This window comes from Stegodyphus dumicola, chromosome 6 (assembly GCF_044657685.1).
Source record: "Stegodyphus dumicola isolate Sdum_Otavi_A_Nest chromosome 6, ASM4465768v1".
Taxonomy (NCBI): domain Eukaryota; kingdom Metazoa; phylum Arthropoda; class Arachnida; order Araneae; family Eresidae; genus Stegodyphus; species Stegodyphus dumicola.
The window spans coordinates 84,049,300-84,071,187 of NC_140773.1; the positions used below are offsets into that span (position 1 = coordinate 84,049,300).

The 21,888-nt window shown below is 32.1% G+C and overlaps 1 protein-coding gene across 2 annotated transcripts in view; it reads left to right on the forward strand.

The window, feature by feature from the left end:
• Positions 1-21,888, forward strand: part of LOC118190146 (WD repeat and coiled-coil-containing protein-like) — a 112,511-nt gene that overhangs the window by 75,548 nt on the left and 15,075 nt on the right. For both annotated transcript variants that reach the window (XM_035360830.2, XM_085818621.1), the window contains exon 9: positions 21,254-21,349. In XM_035360830.2, the coding sequence (XP_035216721.1) occupies positions 21,254-21,349 (96 nt within the window). The remainder of the gene's footprint in view (positions 1-21,253; positions 21,350-21,888) is intronic.

A 21,888-nucleotide genomic window follows, 5' to 3' on the forward strand; every position in this document is an offset into this window, starting at 1 on the left:
ATAGTTGGCCTTTCAAATTCGCTGTGGCAGTTGTAACATTTTGCATTTCTAGAACAGGATATAATATGACATGCAAATCCAATTGCCCCAGGAATGACATAACAGAACTCTTTCCGTCAAAAGTAGAGCAGGTTTCGTAATGGCCCACATGGTCTCAACTATGAAGCCAAAACCTTCCATTGGGTTAACTGGTGCTGGTGGACTTGAAGCCTTGGAGGAGCCAAAGTAAATTTTCTAGTGTCCTGTGACATGGTTCATAAATTTTTCAGGTGCCGTATGTAAGATTCTAGCTAATTTAATTTGCTGGCTAGATCTTTACTTGAACTGTGAAGCAACTATTCACTAAATTCAAACTGCATCAATGACAAGACATGAGAAGGGTGAAAAGACCCTTTTATTTCAACTGAAGAAATAATTTACAGATAGCACTTCTGGTTAGAAAATAATTTTTGCTGCAACTCAAGATAGAAATGTAAAATTAAAACCAAGTTAAATTAACAGAGACAATTAACACGAGCTGTCTCTTATGCTTTACCACCAATGTATAAAAACCAGCAATTAAAATGCATGGCTAGAAAATAGCAAGTTTAACTCAGTGGAACAATGTGGCTGAATTGCAGAACACACTGTGTCTGAAGTAACTCAGACACCAGCTTAAATAGTATCTTTCTACCCTATTTTGCATATCACCCAAAACTGAAATATCATTTTGTCAGGAAATTAGGAAAGACAGAAAAAAGTAACTGAACAAAACTGGTTAGTTTAAAAATAACATTCCTTCCAGTGGTTTGCATTGCGTTGTGTTTAATTTTTAGCAGTTTGAAGTGATAAAAATTGATTGTGCTCTGTTTCACTGAGAAGGGCTGTACAAGTACTTTTGTTGAATATTTGAGAACTGTAACGTGTTTCTTTTGTGAAAATAACTTTTATCAAGCTGCCATCGGTTCTCTGTGCATTCATTCCTTTACAAACCTGAATGCATTCAGAATGGAAGATAGCACTAGCAAGATGCACCTGCAGGTGTGAAAAAAATGTAGAAATCTGTAGGAGCAATGTCAGGGCTATATGATGGGTGTGGCAAAAGATTCAATTCAAGTCTACAGAGTTCAGCCAATAAATGCAGACACATGTGGTCTTGCATTATCTTGATAGAATATAACCTTTTTGCACCAGAACTCAGTTCAACGTTTCTCCTTCATAGAAGTGTCAAAACAAACTAGCATTTCACTGTACACCTTACTGTTGAGGATTTTACCTTTTTTCAGATACTCTTTGTGGATAATACCATGGCAATCCCACGAGATCCAAAGCAGGATCTTTTTGTTAGTCAAATTGTGCTTTGCCACACTGCCGACAGGCTTACTGGGTGCAGACCAACTTCTTTTTTGACCTGTGTTGTTGAAGTAAATCCACTTTTCATCACAAGTGATGATCCGGTCCAGAATTTTGTCCTTCCATTTGTACTGGAGCAGATTAGTGCAGGCCCAAATGGGGCTGTCCTTATCTGCTTGAGTCAGCTCATACGGCAACCAGTGATTGAACTTGTACCTGAAGTTTATACAATGAACAGCACAACTAACGGACATGGCACTAATGTCTAACTCCTTAGCAAGTTCTCAAGTGGTTGCATACTGATCTTCCTTGAAAAGTTTTCGCAGGTGGGCCTCATCAACATCAGTAGGCCGACCAAAGCTCTCTGCATCTTGAATGTTACAGTCCTTGTTTTTGAACTTTCGGTACTAAACCTTCACAGTGTCATATGATGCAACATTAGTATCTAAAGCTGTACACATGATTTGGTGACATTCTGTAGCCTATTTTTTGCAACAGAACTAGAAGTAGATGATGGTTTTAATCTGGTAACACAATACTTCCATTTCAGATGCCTTATACTTACTGATAATGATATTTTTTGACAAATTTCACATCACAGTGTTTTAAAACAAGTCTCTTTCTTTCAAATGCCAAAAATCATTTGACAAAATATGATTTAGCACGCCAACACAAACTTTTTGCGCAGGTGATATTTGTGGTGGCGGGAAACTTTTGTTAAAAACCATGTATTTGTTTTTCAGATTTAATCCAGGAACTCAGCAAGAAATGTGTTGTCGCTGCTTGAATTATTTTCATATTCAACACGGCACTGCATTGTTGTTTACTAAAGCATACTGTATTTAATTTTCATTAAAAATTATTCTATTATTAATTAACAAACCAAGCAATTTAAAAGCAATAAACACAAATTCCTTTCCATTATTGCTAATTACTAAGCTGGATTCATTAAAACCATTATACAGTCAAAAGTCGTTAATTCGGACACCCATAATTCGGAATGATCTATAATCCGGACATAAAAACTAAAAACTTTCTGCGCATGCGCCGCGTTGACACATGCGCAGAGGCGTTCACGCGTGCGCGTAAGACCTTTTACGACTGCACATATGAGTGTGCGCAAGTGCAGAATACGTTTTCGCGTGCGCATTTTATGTATAATGGACGTATAAGCTAAAATTATCTAATTATCTATTTCAGTTAATGTTGATGATTGCGTTGTTCCTTAATTTTCGAATTGCATCCGGCTTATTATTTTTTGCAGACTGTAAGAGCAATTTTATAAAAGTAAGCTTAAACTTTCGATTATATCAAATAGAATTTCCGATATATATTTGTTAATATGTAAAGGATCTAAAGCGAAAGTGTGTTTTGAAATCCGAAATCTGTTTATCAATTTCACGCTGCTCGGCGGCGGGCGCGTAATGAATTGGAAGTTGATTTGTCAGCACTATCCTTATCTTCAGCGCAGATGTTTTTATTTTATTTGGCTTATAATTCCTTACCAAATATAGTATTTCATCTCTATATGCTCCGTCTTTGATATGATTTAAAACAAGTTCCTCGTCATTATAATTCGCTTCCGATAGCGAAGAAAAGTGACAGAGGTTATTGAAAACAAAAAAATTTCGATTGACAAATTAGTCGGTGTTCTTGACACAGCAATTATAGGACTTGAACGGCGGAACTTTGTAACTGAACAAGAAATTATGTCTGTTTAATAGAATTAAAGAGAAAGTATTATCACATGAAACGAAGCAAAACTTAAACAACTTACATTGAAAGAAATGTTTAATAAAGTAAACAAATAAATATTAAGCTTTTTCTTTTTGCAAATTTTGATACCCTTTAGATCATAATTGTTCTTTATTTCATAAATTACGGTTTCATATTTTTAATTTTAGAATTTCTGCATGCCATCTTACGAGATTTAAACTGATGATCTATAATCCGGAATCGCCGAAGTCCCGACGAGTCCAGATTAACGACTTTTGACTGTATATACAGAGTGTATTAACACATTTTAAAACAATTTCAGGGCCATTTAATTAATATTTAAAATGAAAAATTATTTTTTGAAATATTCAGTGTGATAACCTTTTTTCTGAGTTCGTCTGTGTCATGACTTCCAATGTAGAAGAAATTTTCATAAAATTTCGAACGGTATTTATTTCTATTACTTTCCAGAATCTATCAGTCGTGATTAAGAATAAGCTTGCTTATTCATTTGCATGCTTACATTAAAATCATAAATTTTGATAAGTTACAAATGCAAAAGTGTAATAATATTGCATTATGGGTTATTTTTTTGTTTTTGTTTTTGTTTTATTATTTTACTTGTGTTAACAAAATAATGCCTTAGTTTTATCTTAACCCAAGAGAAATAATTTATATGCTGTTTCAAAATATTTTAAGATTACTATAAATCGACATCAATCACTTTTTAATATGTACAATATTTACGTATCATTAATTACAGCATTCGGTGGTTCAGTGATCAAACAAAATCTGTATTCTTTCACAATCGAAAATCGAAATCTTTTAAATAGGAATCAAAGTGTTCCTAATCAACTAGTGTGTGAAGCATCTATACATCCATCTATCGAGCTGCTGGTGGAGAGTCCATGGAAATTCAAAAGGCACGTTGCATCGCGTTTAACACACAACACCAGCGCCATCTATCAATTAATCAAAACAATTTCCACACACTCCCCACCTGAACTCTGTCAAGAGTTCACATTAATCTAACAACAATCAAATTTATATCAATAAGTATTTTAACATATAATTATAAAACAGTTAATAAGTATATTAAATGAATAGAAAATATGTCCAAACTATAATCATTATACTAAATTCTAAAAAATGTATGTTAACATCAAGTACAATTTGACACTACTTCAGTAAATCTAAACTATTCTTAATCTAATCATATGAAACTAAATTAGCAAAATAAACAGTTGCATAAAACATATTCATTCTTATTCATATTATTAAACAATAATTTTTTTTTAAAGTTCTAAAGAATATAATAATTGAACTGGTCATTTTATTATTGTTCCATCAGCAGTTTTTAGTTCACAAGAACGAACTTTGGTATCACGACCACGAAAAATGTTTATCACTCTACCACAGTTCCACAAAAATTTGCACTTGTTGTTACCTATGATTAATACAAGATCATCATAAAAAGATTTTTTAATTGATGAGCTGCCCAAAGATCCATCAAATATTGTTTTTTTCCATTTAGTCCACAATTGTCTAACCAATAAATCTTGATAAATCTTTCTTTTGGTCAGAGAGGATTTGGTAGAGCCATCTTTAACAATGGAGTTAAAGTTAATAGGTAATGTAGAACGTTTCCAAAAATCAAGAAATTGACTGGCTTCAGTGGCAGTGGTTCCTTGTGGTCATTGTATACATGAGTCAAAAGACAAGAATTCAAAACAGCTTCCACTTGTGCTAAAACCGTTCACAGTTCTTCAAACGTTAGTAAAGCTTTACCGAGAATTTTGCTTAGGCACTCTTTCACTGATTTTACTAATCTCTCATAGAAGCCTCCCCGCCAAGCCTCTCATTCTATTATAAACTTCCAACTGATTCTTTCATTCGACAATAGTTTAGAGAAATTTTCGAGTTCCTTTTTTTCCCTCTTTAAAAGTTTTTGCGTTTTCTGAATAAATTACTCGACAATTGCCTCTCCTAGATGTGAATCTTTTGAATGCCATTAAGAAAGAATCTGTAGAGAGATTTGGTACAAGTTCCAGATGTATGGCTCTAGTGATAGCACAAGTAAATAATGTTGCATAGGCTTTTTGACTTCCTTCGATGTTTTTTACGTAAATCGGTCCAGTGAAATCGATACCAGGCACGTAGAATGGTGGTGTCTCATTGATTCTATCTTCTGGATGTTGAGGAGTGGTCTGGTCAGCCGATTTCAATGAATATCTTTTATAAATAAGACACCTGTTTATTATCCCAAAGCGACTTTGAATTTCAGCTAAGGTCGTTGCTACTCCTCCATGCATCATTTTAACATGTGCACTTTCTGCTATCAAATTCAAATAGCCAGGAGTCTCTTCAAAGAATTGCCGGATGGTTTTCATCATGTGACAAACTAGAATGTTCTAATCTTCCACCTACTCTCAGTATCCCGTTCTGGTCCAAAAATAGGTTAAAAAGATGTAAAGATGATTTCTTTTCGACTTTATTTGCTTTCTTCAAAGACTCAATTTCTTTGGGATAAAAGCGTTCTTGTTCAGATCGAATCCAAATGATTTTTGACATCTACTAATTCTTCAGTTATTAATGGACCTGTCAAATGGTTTGTTTTCCTAATTTTACCAATGAATCGCTTCATTCAACCAGTTATTCTCAACAATTTTCTTAAATTACTATATTTTGAGATGCCTTCTTCAACTGCTGTGCACACAAATTCATAAATATCATTAATTTAATGTTCTTGCTATATTCTAATTCTTCTTTAATGATAGGTTTCTCTTCATTCTGTCGAGGCCACAATTCACACGACATTCTAAGCCATTCTGGTCCTTGAAACCGGATAGGATTGTTTCTCAACTCATGAAGTTTAGCTCCTCTTGAAGCCAAATCAGCGGGATTACATTTACCGGGGCAATAAAGCCAATTTTCTGGGGATGTTAAATTTTTTATTTCTTGAATACAATTTTTAACGAAGAGCTTAAATTTATTTGCACTGTCTTTTATCCAGAAAAATGTGATTTTGGAATTGGGGGAAAAAAAAAATGTAACTTCAAAACTTTAACAATGCTAGTGCCTAGTTTGGCTGACAAAAGAGCTCCCATAGTTCCAACCTAGGTAAGGTGAGCGGTTTTAAAGGCGCTACTGTAGTCTTGGAGGCTACAAAAACCGTAAATATTTGTTCATTGCTAGAGATTATACGCAGATACGCTACTGTACCATACGACTTTTTGAACATCAGAGAAACAGTGCAGCTCAATCCTTTCCACATCTCTATTACCGACTGCAGGAAATAATATCGTGGAATATTGATTTCTTCCAAATTGGAAACTTCTTTGCACCATTTTTACCATACAGAACATAAATTTTCTGGTAGTTCATCATCCCAGTCTAAAGCAAGTGCCTAAATTCATTGCACAATGATTTTGACTCTAAAGTACAAAAGGTGATAATAGACCTACAGGATCAAAAATTCATCCTATTGCTTGTAAGGCAAAACTTTTAGTATTAACCTGTTTTGATAAAAAATTTTTGACATCAAAGTAAATTATGCCATTTTGGTTGTCCCAAGCGACTCCTAACTCTTTCAATGGAGGGTTTCTAGCTTCCGAAACTTGAGGAGATTCCTCAGCTTCAATACCTTCTTTAATCCATAATTCATGCAGTTTTTGAGAATTGGTATGCCATTTATGTAGAATCATACTAGCATCTCTAAAAATGCTGACACATTCTAAACTTATATTGAAAGCAAGTTCAGCGTTTTGGTGTCCTTCAATGATGTCATCTACATAAATGTGATCATTTAGAAATTCGCAAGTGGCAGGGTAGATTTTCTCATATTGTTTTGAATGGTGTTTAATGGTTGCCGCTAGTAAAAACGGACTGCTATTTACGCCAAATAACACACGAGTAAACTGGTAATTTGTGAAATTTTGTGGATCATTGAATAAGTTTTTAGTAAACAGAAAACATGTTACATCTCTTTCTCATCTACTTTTTGTGCAGAAAAGTCTTCTTTATGTCACTTGTGAATGCTACAGGATGAAGTCTGAAGGGTAATAGAAGTTAAAAAATGTCAGGATACAAATTTGGACCAATATGTAAGCAGTCGTTCAAAGAAATTTCACCAGGTCCATGTGAAGACACGTTCAATATGATACATAGTTTAATATTAGTTTGATCGCTGCAAACGATTTCTCTGTGAGGCAAATAAAATGATTTGAGATTCACTATCAACAGTGTCTGGAACTAGTTCAATGATGTTTTGTTTTAAATAATCTTGTAGAACTCTTTGGTATGAATAAAAAGAGTTCATGGTTATTCTATTCTGAAATTGCTTTATAAGTTTCTCAAATTGCTTTATTATCATGTAACTCATATTTTCTATCAGACTTCCATGGAAGCCTAACCTTGTAATGAGAATTTTTGTATAAAATCTCCGATTCGAATTTTTCCATTATAATATTGTCTAATGGGTTGGATGATATACCTAAACTTTCAAGCTCCCAAAATTTCTTTATCTGATCAGATATTATATCTTCCTCAACTATAATATTTAAAGGCTGTGGAAGTATATGTGACCTAGCAGAGACTAACCGAATAACGTTTCAGCAGCTACTAAATGTTTGTTTAAATGTTTAAGTTTCTCAGTCACTGTATCATAATAATAATCAGCTCCTATCAAAAGAGTAATTTTTTCTTTGCAATCCAAAGAGTCTGCAAGTTGTAAACCTTCTAACTGTTTGCCTAAAATGTGTCTATCCAGATTAGATTTTGGTTTATTAGATTACAGCAAAGCACTCGAGGGCTATCTGCCTTAAGGGAGGGATGCCTTCGTGGAGGACTTTTTAAGGGAAACTGGCTCGTATACACATTACACATGGGGAAAACAACGAAAACACCCATGCAGCCAGCCCGTTCGTGGGATTCAAACCTTGGATCGAACTACCAGTGTTCAGCGACGTTACCGCTCGGCCGCTGGTGGGCCCTATTTAGATTAGGAGGTGGTAAATCAGAACTTGAAATTTGTTCAGTCACAAGAGCTTCAATTTTGATGTTTCCTTGTTCTGTAATTTTATCTTAACAATGTCAAATGTTTTTCTAATGAGTGTTTTATTTCCAAACGTAAATCCTGAAAGAGTCTCTGTTCGAATAACAGAAAGCTTCAATTTATCTGCAAATTTTTTTTTTTTCACGAAGGAATGCATACTACCCGAATCCAGCAGAGCTCTAATTAAAACTGACTATGTATTTGTTCGAAGTGTTACACAACACGTTTGACGCGAAATAGTTTTAATATTGCTGTGAGAGAATGCTGAGAAAACATGCAAATTTTCTATACTTTAATTTTTTCTTTTAGTTCTTTCTCAGCTCAAAAGCATATTGAGCGATGATGTTGACCTTTGTACTTGGAGCAGACAACATCGCTTTTACATTCCTTTATGCAGTGATTCAATTTAAGGCATAAAAAACATCTTGTTTGCTTATGCAGTAAATTTTTTCTCTCATCAGCTGTCAATGATTTACAGTCTTCAGTAACATGTTTGGATGTATTACAAAATAGACACCAATTAATTTTGTTTTCTTTAACCACTGCCAAGAGCTGGTAAGTGGAATGGGTGATACTCCCCTTCCCTCCATTCTCTTTATAAACACAGGAAGTGTTTTCTGATTTATGAGCAAAAGATGGCTTCTCTTGCAACTTTCCAGTTCTGAGCAAACAAACTGCAATAACTTATCCACATCAAAAAAAGATGAATCCATTTTATGGTTTAATTCTAAGGTTATAGGCGACAGAGTTTTCATTATGACCAGAATCAATATATAACTGTATTTATCCGGTGTTACTTGTAATGATTTCAAGCTGCGTATTTGAGTTTCTATAGTGTCACAAAGTTTACGAAGTTTTAAAGTTTAAAGTGCCACTGGATTTGGTTACTGGGGTAAGATTCAGGAGTTTTTGCATGTATGAGTTTATAATGAATCTTTCCTACCAAACCTGTTTTTAAGTATTTCAATACTTAATACAATCGTAATTTGGTGCCGAAATACAAAAACCTTCTATCGTGTTTGCAGCGTTGCCGCATAAGTACGATTTTAAATAATTAAATTTTTCGATTTTTGTTAAAGATTCTTTATCGTGGATTGCTACTTTGAAAGAGTTCCAAAAACTTGTCCACTGGGTGTAATCTCCATAGAATTTAGTGGTACTTAATTTTGGGAGATGCGTACATTTATTGCTTTCGTTTTTACAATTAGTTCCATTAAGAAAGTTTTCATTATCTGAATTTGTTACTTTATTTAATTCTTTCAATTTTTTATTTCCTCTGAATTGCCATAACTGAATTTTTTCTTTGTAATCGATACAAGATAGAATTTCTGTTTCAAATTTTTCCACTTCTGATTTCAAGTCAACCTCTATCTGAGCATCCAATTCACTCAGAGTTTTTGATTCCAGAAATTATTGATCTAAACTTTCTTCTAATATACTTGTATTAATTTCTTCTTTATTTAATTCCGTTTCGATTTTTCTCTGAATCTTGGACATGGTAGTCCTGATAACTTTTTGTTTCAATTTTAATTTAACAACAGAATCTTCCACCTTTGTTACTTTAAAAATAGAAAGTTTAGCCTTACCTTTGCTGTCTTCGCACACTTGCAATATGCTAATCCAATTTTGGCGGCCGATGCACCAGCTGTTTCAAAATATTGTAAGATTACTATAATCACTTTTAAAATGTACTTTTAATATCTACATATCATTAATTACAGCATTTGGTGGTTCGGTGATCAAACAAAATCTGTATGCTTTCACAATCAAAAATCGAAATCTTTTAAATAGGAGCCAAAGTGTTCCTAATCAACTAGTGCGTGAAGCATCTATACATCCATCTATCAAGCTGCTGGTGGAGAGCCTATGGAAATTCAAAAGGCACATCGCGTTGCGTTTAACACGAAACGCTAGCTCCATCTATCAATTAATCAAAATAATTTCCACATATGCTTTGTTCTTATAGTCTTTGCAGCAGGGGGGGAATCATTGTTTTATTTTTAAAATTTGGCCTGTAAATATGTGGTTGATAATGGCAGAATCTCAGATAACTGAATGATCTTTGTTGAAATAAAATGCAAGAAAAAAATAAAATTCTGTTACTTGCACCATAGTATATACATATTTAGCCTTTAATGCATTGATAGTTGCTAAGGAAACGCAGATCAAAATTTTTTTCAGCAGAAAAAAATATATATATATATGTATAAATAAAATTCAAATATTGTTTTTCTCATTTGTTGAAATTACCTTCATTAAAATTTCCGTGTGGGAATGGCTGTCCAGTTTTTGTAAAAATATTGCAAATTCCAAAATATGAAAAAATGTGCATATTAATTTGTTCAAGAATTTTAATTGCATGCAAAATGTGATTGTTTTTAAATGGCAGATATTTTGCAGTCTGATTTATTCGAAGTAGCATAATTTTTTAATTTGTGTTTTTTCTTGCATTTCTGTTTATGATTTAATATTTTTGCTGTATATTTAAGGTTTCCTCTTCTTTTTAATTTGAACTAAGTAGAAAAATTTTAAGTGTCCAAAGTTTCTCTCCTGATTTTTTAAGTGAAAATTTTGAATAATTGAGCATATATAAATATAAATGCAGTTCATGATAGAAAAGACAAATAGAAAAAATTTCTGGCTTAATATTATGAAAACAATCATTTTATTTGTTTTAAACTTGAATATAAAAAAACCTACATTTATTATGCAAGGTTTAAAAAATTATACTTCGTACATAAAGAACAACATATTTTGCAAGCTTTAAATATATGAAGTTAAAACATTCGATTATAAATTCCCACTGAACCATAAAAGGTGGTAGCCTGTGCCATTAAACTTGCACTAATCATTCCAGCAGAAGTTTAAAGATCATTCTTTATTAGTTAGATATCAACAGATATAGTACTATATAAAACACTTAAACTGCTCACTATAATTTTCCATGGTGCATTGCCATTGCTAGCTGTTTTCAACTGAAATTGCGTACCCTGCCCATTAACACACATTTTTCTTTGTGCCAGGAACTTTAAAATTACTCCATTATGTGATGTTTCTTAAAAGGCAAGTCCCACTCTTAATAATTTTTCAAAATGGAATGTGAAAACCGAATTATTATTATTTTTTTTTTACAAAAACTAAATCAGCTTATCAAGAACTAAATGGATTTTCATAATACGAAGGAAAAAATTTTATGATTATGTTGTAATGTTTTGCTTATCCATTATTAAAATTAAATCATACTGTTTGGCAACACTTTCATATATGTGTTTTACAAGTGTCATTTTCCTGCTTTATTGAAGGCCAGGAGTCTGAAATTTGAAATTCTGATTTACTGAGTCTTTTATTTAACTGAATGCCCTATAGTCAGGCTTTTAATGTACTTCCATTTATCTAGTGTCAAATTCATCAGAATTATTTTTCTAGCAGAGATGCAGAATAAAAGTTTCATAAACTGCTAAATGGATAATATGAAACTATCTTTGCTAGCGGACATAAAATGTTTTCTCCCATGCTTTAATCCTGTTGATGGAGAAACCAATAGTTTTCAAGTAGAAGAAAAGAAGACAGAGACAAAGTAAACTTATCAATGACAATGTTAGATTTAAAAGAAAGGAAAACAGAAAAAAATCTGAAAAGTTTCAGATTTTAAATTATGTCCAAAGGGGCTTTTTTTAAGTTTTGTGTGTTACCTTTATTTATTAAATATCATGTTCTTTGCACTTACACCATAAAATTCAGTTCAGCAGCAATGTCGCAAAATAATTTTAAAATGAGCATATCTTTAGAATTTCCGATTCGCAGTTCCGCATGCGGGAGAATAAGGTTCTCCCCCTTCTGTAGAGTGTTGCCATTGCTTGCTTTTAAATCGTTGAGTTTGTTAATAAAAAATTCGTTAAAGTTTTACAAAATATGAAATCAATAATAAAACAAATTCCAAATTTGGGCTTTCAGATGCCCATATTCGCAGTAGGATTACATCGTTCAAAATTGGATGGCTCTAGGTACCATTGTTTTATCACAATGCAAGAAATATACATACATTTATGCAGATTCTTCATTATTTAATTTCTTCAAATATAATACAGGGCGATAGTATTTGGTGACAATGATTTGGAAAGTGATACAGCTTTTTAAATTTTTCCTACGCAAAATCACTAAACGAAAACAATAGTCCTTCAGGGACAAAGCCCCTCTGGACTAAAAAGAAGAGAAAGAAAACAGCCTTTGAATTAATATAACAGGGAAAGAAATTTCTTCTAAAAAAGAGAAAAATTTTCAAATCAAAGGCTTCTAATAAAATTCTATGAAAATGGTTTCTTTGGATGCATTAGTGCCAAGAAACCATTACTATAGTCTGTTATTTTAAAATTAGAGCTTGAAAGTTATTTTCTACCACTTGACTTGGCTCATAACCATAGGAGTGATAGCTGTGCCAGATGGCTCGAGTTGCTTAATTTTTTTCCTCCCCTATATTTCTATTTAGTGTGTTTCATGGTATTAAAATCTCATGACTGAAGGCTGACTTGAAGTGCAGTCTCAAACTAGGTGGAGAAAATAAGTGCTGTGCAATGATGATGACACATGATATGATTGCAAATCAAAGTGAGTGGTTACTGCCTTAAAATTCCTATTTTAAAGAAACAGACTACATTTAAGTCAAAAGGAGGGGTGGCAATAACACCCTTATGTAGCTCCAAATGATTCTCTGTATTTTTTTTTTTTTTTTTTTTTTTTTTTTTTTTTTTTTGTGGTGTATTAATATCTATCTATATACCATTGAGGGAAAAAAATAAGTTTCACCTCAATATTCACCTACATAAAGATTCTATATCTCGGGTGCAAAAGTACTAATACTCAAAATGAGTATGAAATGAAAAGCATATTTCATACTCAAATGAGTCTGAAATAAAAGCATGAATATCATTAGTATTTTTATTTATATAAAATACAAATAAAAAACAAACTCAATATTCTCAAAGAAGTAATAATTACTACATTTTTGTCATTCATCTGATGGTTTACGTGATGATTTTAATGTGCAATGCTAAGTATGTCTATAATAGCCAAGAAAGCACAACACTCCACCACACAAACTTCAGCTTTACAGTGGCAGTAACAGGCAGTGGATGCCAAATTAAATGTTTTGAATCCATAAAAAATACACTTTTGATGATGTATATCTTTGAATCAAAACCCTTATTATATCAGCATTCTCTGTGAATAAACATCTTGTAAAAAACCATGATCATGATTATGTTCAGATGTATAATTCTTTGCATGCATCAAGTGATAAATACTCATGGTCAGTCTTCTCAGTTCTTCTATTGTTAATTGTGGAAAACCTGTCAAGCTATTACCTGTCATTTCTTATCATATAACTCATTTTTTACTGTTTTTCATGATTTACTCTTTTTTGTAAACCATTTGATTGAGGTGACAATACTAACATCCTTTCTGCAATTATTCTACATTTCATTATCATCTGTTATTTTTGGAGGTCTTAATACAACATAGTGTTCTAACATAGCCTCCTATGAATGGCATATGTGAATTAGACATTAAGTGCTTTAAATATTTTTACTGGCCCATTCATACTTTTTACCATCCACCTGATGAATGTCACTAATCAAGATTCATTAGCTTCTTCAGTAGTATATTGAGAATGTGGCACTCTGATGATCAAGTTGGTCATCCATTAGTTTGATGCTACATGGTGCATCAGAAAAATGTATACACATTTTGAACTGTCGTAAAAAATTTATTTTCTAACCTACAAGGTTAAATTTCTGAGAAAAGTAAGGCTATAGTCCAATTTGAAATCTAAGTGTATTTTATGGTCAAACTGAATGTTTCAAATGATGTTTTAAGTAAATGCTCAAAATGTTGGCCTTCAGTATCAATATGTTTCTGAGTACAAGTCACGACTCAATCTGTATTTCACACCAAAGTGTCCAATGGAATTTCTGCATATACTGTTTGGATCTCGTCCCAAAGTGTGCCCAGGTTACGTGGTTTATGACAGTACACTTCATCCTTTACTGAGTCCTAATAAAAAAAATTGTGTGGCATAAGCTCCGGAGATTGTGCAGGAAACTCAGTTGGGCTCTTGTGTCCTATCTACTGGCCTGGAACATTATCACTCCCCCTATCACTTAATCACTTCCATGTGACCCTTGTCTTGACGATATTTAAAGTGAATATTGAAATACTTCCAGCACTGGAACTGAGAATTTATCACATGTAGCTGCATAAGATCAGCCTTTGTACACATCACACACTGTTCCATGAATCTTGAAAATTTTGAACCTTGAAGGTGGATCTATCCTCTGCTCACATCTCCACTATCTTCGAATTGCACGGTATTCTTAAACTTCAAGTACCACTTAATAACCTGCTCCTGCTCTTAGAAGTTCAAATGTACATCCACCATGTCTATGTTACTCTCTTGGCATTAACTAGGTTGCAGAGCTAGATCGGCAACTCTGCTGCCACATATTGAGGAAAAATTACATTTTACATTACAAAAATTACATTTTTGTAGAAATTTTATAAAATTTTCTATGACAGTTCATATGTACATTTTTCTAATGCATCCTGTATTTGTAAATCCACTGTCAACTATTACAGTACAAAGTCCGAAATCTGGACGTCCATTATCCGGAATGATATAAATTCTGGATCTTAAAACCACCAACAACATTTTTCTTGCAGGCTTAACGCATGTCTATTTGATTTCCCCTCCACGCATAATAAAACATCTGGAAAGTCCTGATTCTTAATTTGACTTCGATACTAAATAAAATACCTTGTTATTGAAGAAACAATCATTTTAGCATAAATTTGTACGATTAGTAATTTGGCTCCATTGTTGCGTATCTGCGATGAATTGGGTAATGACTCATGTAGCAATGCGTAAATACTTTTTTTATGTTAGTAATTGAATAATAAAGGAGTATGCTAACCTTTTATGTTAACATTATGCTTCGCGATGATTACAGATTTAAGTTAAATGTGCTAAAAATGTTGACGAGGAAAAATTTAACCAAAAATTTCTTTCCATATGCTAAAAATAGATTTTGTTGATGATACTCATAGACCCAAAGATTACATTTAGGGCTATTTGAATTAAGAATAACTGATGTGTTATTCACATAAACCCAGAACCAGTGCCAGGGCTCATATGGCCGCACCGAGTTGCAGAATTTAGAACACACAGAGACTGCATCAGGCGAGAGGATATCTAGCACCAGCCCTCAATAAGGCTTAAGTATATATGGAAATTTATTTATTCAGAACTCATAAGCCTTAAGCATGTGCAAGAAATAGACGTAAGTATAATAAATAACTAAACTAATACAATTCAGGCTTAATTGTCTCAGTGCGTGATAGAAGCAAGATAAAATTTAATTGAACAACTTGTCATTAGTTGCCTAGCTCATGTTGCATAGCCAAATATGTAATGAAGGGTAGCTAAATTTGATGATGATAGCCGCTAATTTTAAAGGTTTTTGGATATCACAAAACAAAGGTGAAATTTTCTAATTAACAGATTTTGTAAAGAAGTATGGAGAAGAGGTAATAAATGAAGATGTTATATAAGAAGTTTTTCATTGTGATGACAATGCTTCTCAATCATCAATAAATTAATGAATGGCGAAATCTGTAGTATGGTTCTAGATCCAGAAAATACCGCTGCCGATAGTGAAGAAAGTGACAGAGAAGTTACTGAAAACGAGAAAATTTCGATTTACAAGTTAGTCAGAATTCTCGAAACAACAGTTACAGGACTTCAACAAAGTAACTAAACAAAACATTATGTCTGTTTACAGAATTAAAGAGAAAGTATTAGCACAAAAAATGAAGCAACTTAAACAACTTACATTGAAAGAAATGTTTAATAAGGTAAACAAATAAATATTAAGCTTTTTTTTGTAAATTTTGATACCCCTTTATATCATAAATACTTTATTATTTCAGAAATCACGATTTCATATTTTTAATTTTATAATTTCTACATACCATCTTACTAAATTTAAACTAATGATCTAATATCCGGAATCGGCTAAGTTCCAACGAGTCCGGATTTCAGACTTTGTACTGTATAACATTATCTCCTATAACCAGCTTCTTAAACCATCTACTTTTTTTATCACATGATCTGTTATTATGGAGGCTTAATTATTTTTCCCATCAGCAAAATAAGTGCCTAAAACATCTAAAATATATCCTATTATACTCACAATTAATGCTGGCTTTATGTGTGGTCTACCCCTGTGTAATGAATAGGTTTTTCTTCAAAAATAGTAGCTAGAACTCACCTCTGTATAGATGTAGGTTTCATCTAATACCAAAATAGTACCTTTATCTCCTCATTGAGCAAACATAGTTTTAGCAAGACTTCTTAACCATTTTGAATAAAATAAAAATACTATAATATGATATACAATCTACTTACATGATTTAAGCCAAGATGCACCAGTACAATTCATTCATGAAAGCTTTTTAACAGAAAGATCACATATTTTTGTTACCTCTTCGGATAATGCAAAAGTAATTGACAAAATGTGATAAAAGAATCCACTTTGAAGTTTTGTTAAAAAAGATTGTTAATGTAGTTGAGCACTTCTGGTCACTGAACTTCTTAGTCTACTTTTTATGATGTTCAACAGGTAGTTAAAATATTCAATATAAATTTCAGTAAGTTAGTGTCAGTTTCAATAATATTTGTTCATAAATATGTTAGGCATATGTTAGGAAATTTAAACCTTTTCTGCCTTCAGTTTGTGTTTAGACTCTGAAGTAGTTCTGATATTTCAGTGTCACTGAAAAATCTGTATCACCAGTCTGATACCTTTGATATGATTTTGATGTCTTTAAAAAATCATCCATCTACATGATTTTGACAACAGCAAACTCCTTTATAATAAAGCCATTGTCTATAAATAACTTACAATGAGCCTCCAATGGTATGGTTAAGACTGTTTTGATTGCTGCCCGTAATACATTGCCTGTGAGTGTCAGCAGTATGACCAACAGGAATCACGATTTTTGAAGTAGACATTGTAGTTCCATTTCTTATTTCTGCAGATGCATTATACTTATGGGAAGCATTGCTGACATAATAGTTTTGTCTTGTTCTTCCAAAACAGTTTCATAAATCCATATTTTGCAAGTATTGGGTTGGAGGGAAAGTTCTGTCGTATTTTAAAGAAAATATTTGAGTTCATTTATAAAAATATGTGTTTAATATTAATCAATTATATATGCTCCGTTATTTGTTACCTGTTGCCATCTTCCAGGTAACCTGTAAATTCCTGTTTTGTAGAAGTTCTCATCCATGGAGTTAAAATAGTCAGCAACTGCCTTAGAAGCACTTTCAAAAGACTTGAATTTTTTTCCCGTTAGATAATTTTGCAGAGATCTGAACAGGTAATAATCAGAGGGTGCAATGTCAGGTGAATACGGGGGGTGACTAAGGATTTCCCATCTTAACGCATTCAGTTTTTGTAGTGTCACCACTGCAGTATGCGGGCGAGCATTATCCATTATCGTGATGGAACACTATTCTTTTTCTGGACGCTAATGCTGGCCTTTTTTCTTTGATAGCTGCATTCAATTTATCCAGCTGATTGCAGTACAGATCCGCGTTGATGTTTTTTCCCTGTTTCAGCAACTCGTAATACACTGGACCTTTCCTGTCCCACCACAAACAAAGCAGTACTTTTCGTTGATGGATACTTGGTTTTGGAACTGTTGCTGATGATGTTCCTGGTTTGCAGTAAGATTTTTTTCTTTTATGATGAATGCCAAACTCTTCTGCAATTTCTCGACTTGTTAAATGTGGATTATTTTCCAACATGGATCGCAAAACATCATTATCGATCTTGGATGGTCGTCCAGATCGAACACTTTCTTTGAGGCTCAGGTCCTCGGAACGAAATTTGCTAAACCATCTTTGACAAGTACGAACATTTACAATATCTTTTCCAAATACCGCACATAAATTTTTACATGCAACAGATGCGTTGCTTCCTTTTTGGAATTCATATAAAATGCAGTGTCGTAAATGCACTTTATCTACCGAAATGTTTTTCCCTTTAAATATTACAAGTAAATGATGAACGGTAAAAAAGGGCACCTTTTATATTATACAGCAGCTAAAAAAACAAAAAAAAAAAAATCCGATTGACTCACTAGCCAGATTTTTTTTTATTTACAAGAAAAATCACCTGCCTATTTAAAATACGACAGAACTTTCCCTCCAACCCGATACTTCAAATTATTTGAAGTTTTGCAAACTTTACAGCAATCACAACTGTAATATTTAGGCATTTTACAACAGAAGATTTCTGTTTTTACCTAAAAAGAAAACACAATTGTTCTGATGAACAAACTGGCATCAGTAACCAAGCAAGTACAGAGAAAATGAAATAAAATATTAAACGGCATTCAGTTGCATACAAGTTTACTCGTATACAGTCCCAACTTAATTTTATACAACTGTGTTTTTCACTATGATTACAAGTGGGAATCATTTTGATTCTCAATGTCAAAGATTTTACATTCTGACCCCGCATTCAAAAAATTTTTTGCAATTCTCTCTTTTGCTCGGTATAAAACAACCAATTAAAACCACAAAAGATGGTTATTTTTACATCGGCTATCTTTGTCGAAGGTAAGAATGGAAACAATGTGAAATGTATTTTCAAATATTGTCCATCGTATCTTTGATTGCTGAAGATTGAAAAAATAGTGAATTTTTTATTTTTCGTAGCATTAAAAAAAAGTTATTGAGGGCAAGAAAACATCTTATCGCCACCCTTCCTTTGTAAAACAAAGAAAAGTGCTAGAAACATAGAAATTCGACAACTGATTAATGGACTAAAGCATTCTTCACAGATTAATTTGATGAGAGGTCATAATATATTAGATTATTACGAAAAGGATGAACATGTGTTAGATGAAGGTTGGTATTAGTATTTGGTGGTGATATACAATTAAAGAACTAGGATACATATAAAGTTTTTGGAAAAGTTGATTAGGTAATGTCTTATGAACCTTATTTGTTATGATATATAAGTGGGCTTCATTTTCATTGACTAAATATTTTGTTATTAACAAAACAATGAACCAGAGTATAATTTTAAGCTATTTAAAAATTACATTGGAGTCTCGGGCCATGAATGCAAGATATATTTTCCAAACAAAAAAAATGTCTCGAAATGGCTCAAGTAATGAACATGCAAGCTGGTAAATGATTTTTCAAAGCGTTTTGGAAGTATTTCAGACACAGAATTAGCACCATGAGGCTTGTGGAAACATTTTGATACTCTTTATCTCTCAGCAGCAAGTGACTTACAGGTCTGTAAGGGCCAAATCATGATACAGGAATTTTGAGGCTTTGATGGTAAGGATTTTTTTGTGATCTGTGATACTTTGTGTCTAGGCAAAACTATGGATTTGGAAGTTAACAATGAAGACATAAAGAAGTTAGTAAGAATACCATAAAATGAGGAAGACTGAAGGATTGGAATAACTTAAAATGTAGTGAAGGACAATTGTAAAGAAAATGTCTTGCAAATGAAGAATAAAAGGAAGATGATCCTAGTTCTTTGATTCACAAAATTTATACAGAATGTTATTAAGTTCCATGGAATAATATCGTGATAAAGCAATAGCAAGCCATAGCATAAACATTTTTCGTGTGTCTCATTTCAGGAAAATTTTGAACTGCAGACAGAAACCAATAATACTGGACAAATTTTTATTGAGACAGGGGTCTAGTGAATTAGCAGAAAACAATTTTTTTTTTTTTTTTTTTTTTTTTTTTTAAATGAAAGGGAAGTGCACAACCAAGCAGCAACATCTTCTTCCCTTTCTAACCAGCATCCACATATGATGTCAATTTTTGATATAAATACAATAAAATTAAGTTTTTATTTGTTTGTATTGTGTTTCTACCCCTCTTTATCTTTGATTTGATGTTTCCCATCAAGTTTTTCTTAGAAACCCTTGCACTAAGTAGTCTTGTAAAAATTTAATTAAGAAATCATTTGTAGTCCAGAAATGGATCAAAATATTTCCTGAGGGAAAAATTATTTACGAATATTTCATGTGATGAACAGCCTCCAGAAACAAATTATATTTGTGACCAAGAATTCACTGTATTCAGCAAAAGGAGAAGCTACTGAGGTGCTCCAAATCCTGCAATATCCGCATTGTTCACAAAACCAATAACATTAAACACAAACAGGATTTTGTAGACCAACTGTTGATGAATCTGAAATTAAGAACAGTTTGAGAAAAGTACAAATTAAGGTGGGTGATCTAATAAAGAAGATGTAGTAAAATTACTCTTCTCAGTGCTAGAGAGGTTCAAAGCTGCAATAAAAGCAAAAATATTTTTTTTTAAATATTTTATGCTGATAATTCAATAGAAATAATGATTTTGTTTTTCGAGTTAAACGAAAAACGTGTAATCTTTTATGTGTTCTTAATTATGCTTTATGTGATTGCAAGAAGTAAAAGGAGTTTATATTTGAATACTTTCAAACAATACTGCATATAATTGAATTGCTCAATTAAATATACCTATTAGTTATAATAAATAAATGAAATAAATTTTTTAGCAATTTCTGTGAGATTATGATAGAAATGTTAGACAAAATTCATTTCTAACTTTATTACTCTTTCTTTTTAAGATTGTCAGAGGAAATTAAATATAGAAGTATCTTTTTATTCTTTACATTATTACTTGTATATTATATTCTTTTAAACTTCCAATTTTGTAGTGAGAGACCTGCATATTAAAAAAAAAAAAAAAAAAAAAAAAAAAAAAAATTCACATAAACATCATTGAGGAAGGTATGTTCAAAATTTTAAGATTGGAATAATAAGTATCAGGTAGTATCTAAATTATGAAACTATTCTTAAAAATACTATTTTTGCTCTTTGACTATTTAGGACTTGGGCATAAACAGCATCATTTAAATGTGGGAAAAATAAAAACTAACCTAATAGTACTAAATAATAAGTTGATTTTAAGTATCTTAAACATGCTACATAGTTGCTATTATGAGCAATAACAAGTATTTGACATTTATATATTGCATAGTTTTGATTCTTTATACAGTTGTTTTATTTCAACAGGAGACAAATGGGCTCTGCATAGTTGCCAGTAACTGTAGCTCTCGCATTCAGTTTTTTTCAATAGAAAAGTTGCCCATTACAAAAATTGCAGAAATGGTAAATATTAACTTTTCGAATCCTTCTTTTGATTAAGGCAATTAAAATTAAATGTAGCTATATTTTGAAACATTTCTATAAAATCTTAATTTCATATAATGTGAAATTTTTTTGTAATTTTTGCTACGTTTTATTTGTAAGAGCATACCTAAATTTAAGCACAGACCTGAGTTTATACTTTTGATTTTTAGCTTTAAGCTATAGTATTACTTGTTATTGGAAGAGGTTAAAAATATGAAGTGTAAATTGATTAATTTGTAGGTTTTACAGAAACTAAAAATTTAAGAATTCTACTTACTAAATATACTGTTATTTATTTTCTAATTTAAGGATTTATATGTAATGAGCATTTTCTAATGAATTTAATTATTCATTTAGTAACAGCTAAGAAGTATATCTAAAAATTGTTATTCTATGTCAAAGACAAATAGCATATCATTTTTACTTAAAGTATAATTTAAAAATACCTTAATTTATTATTGCAGAAATTACTTAGTTATTTATAAGCTCTTTTGAATATAATATATATTTACAAGAAC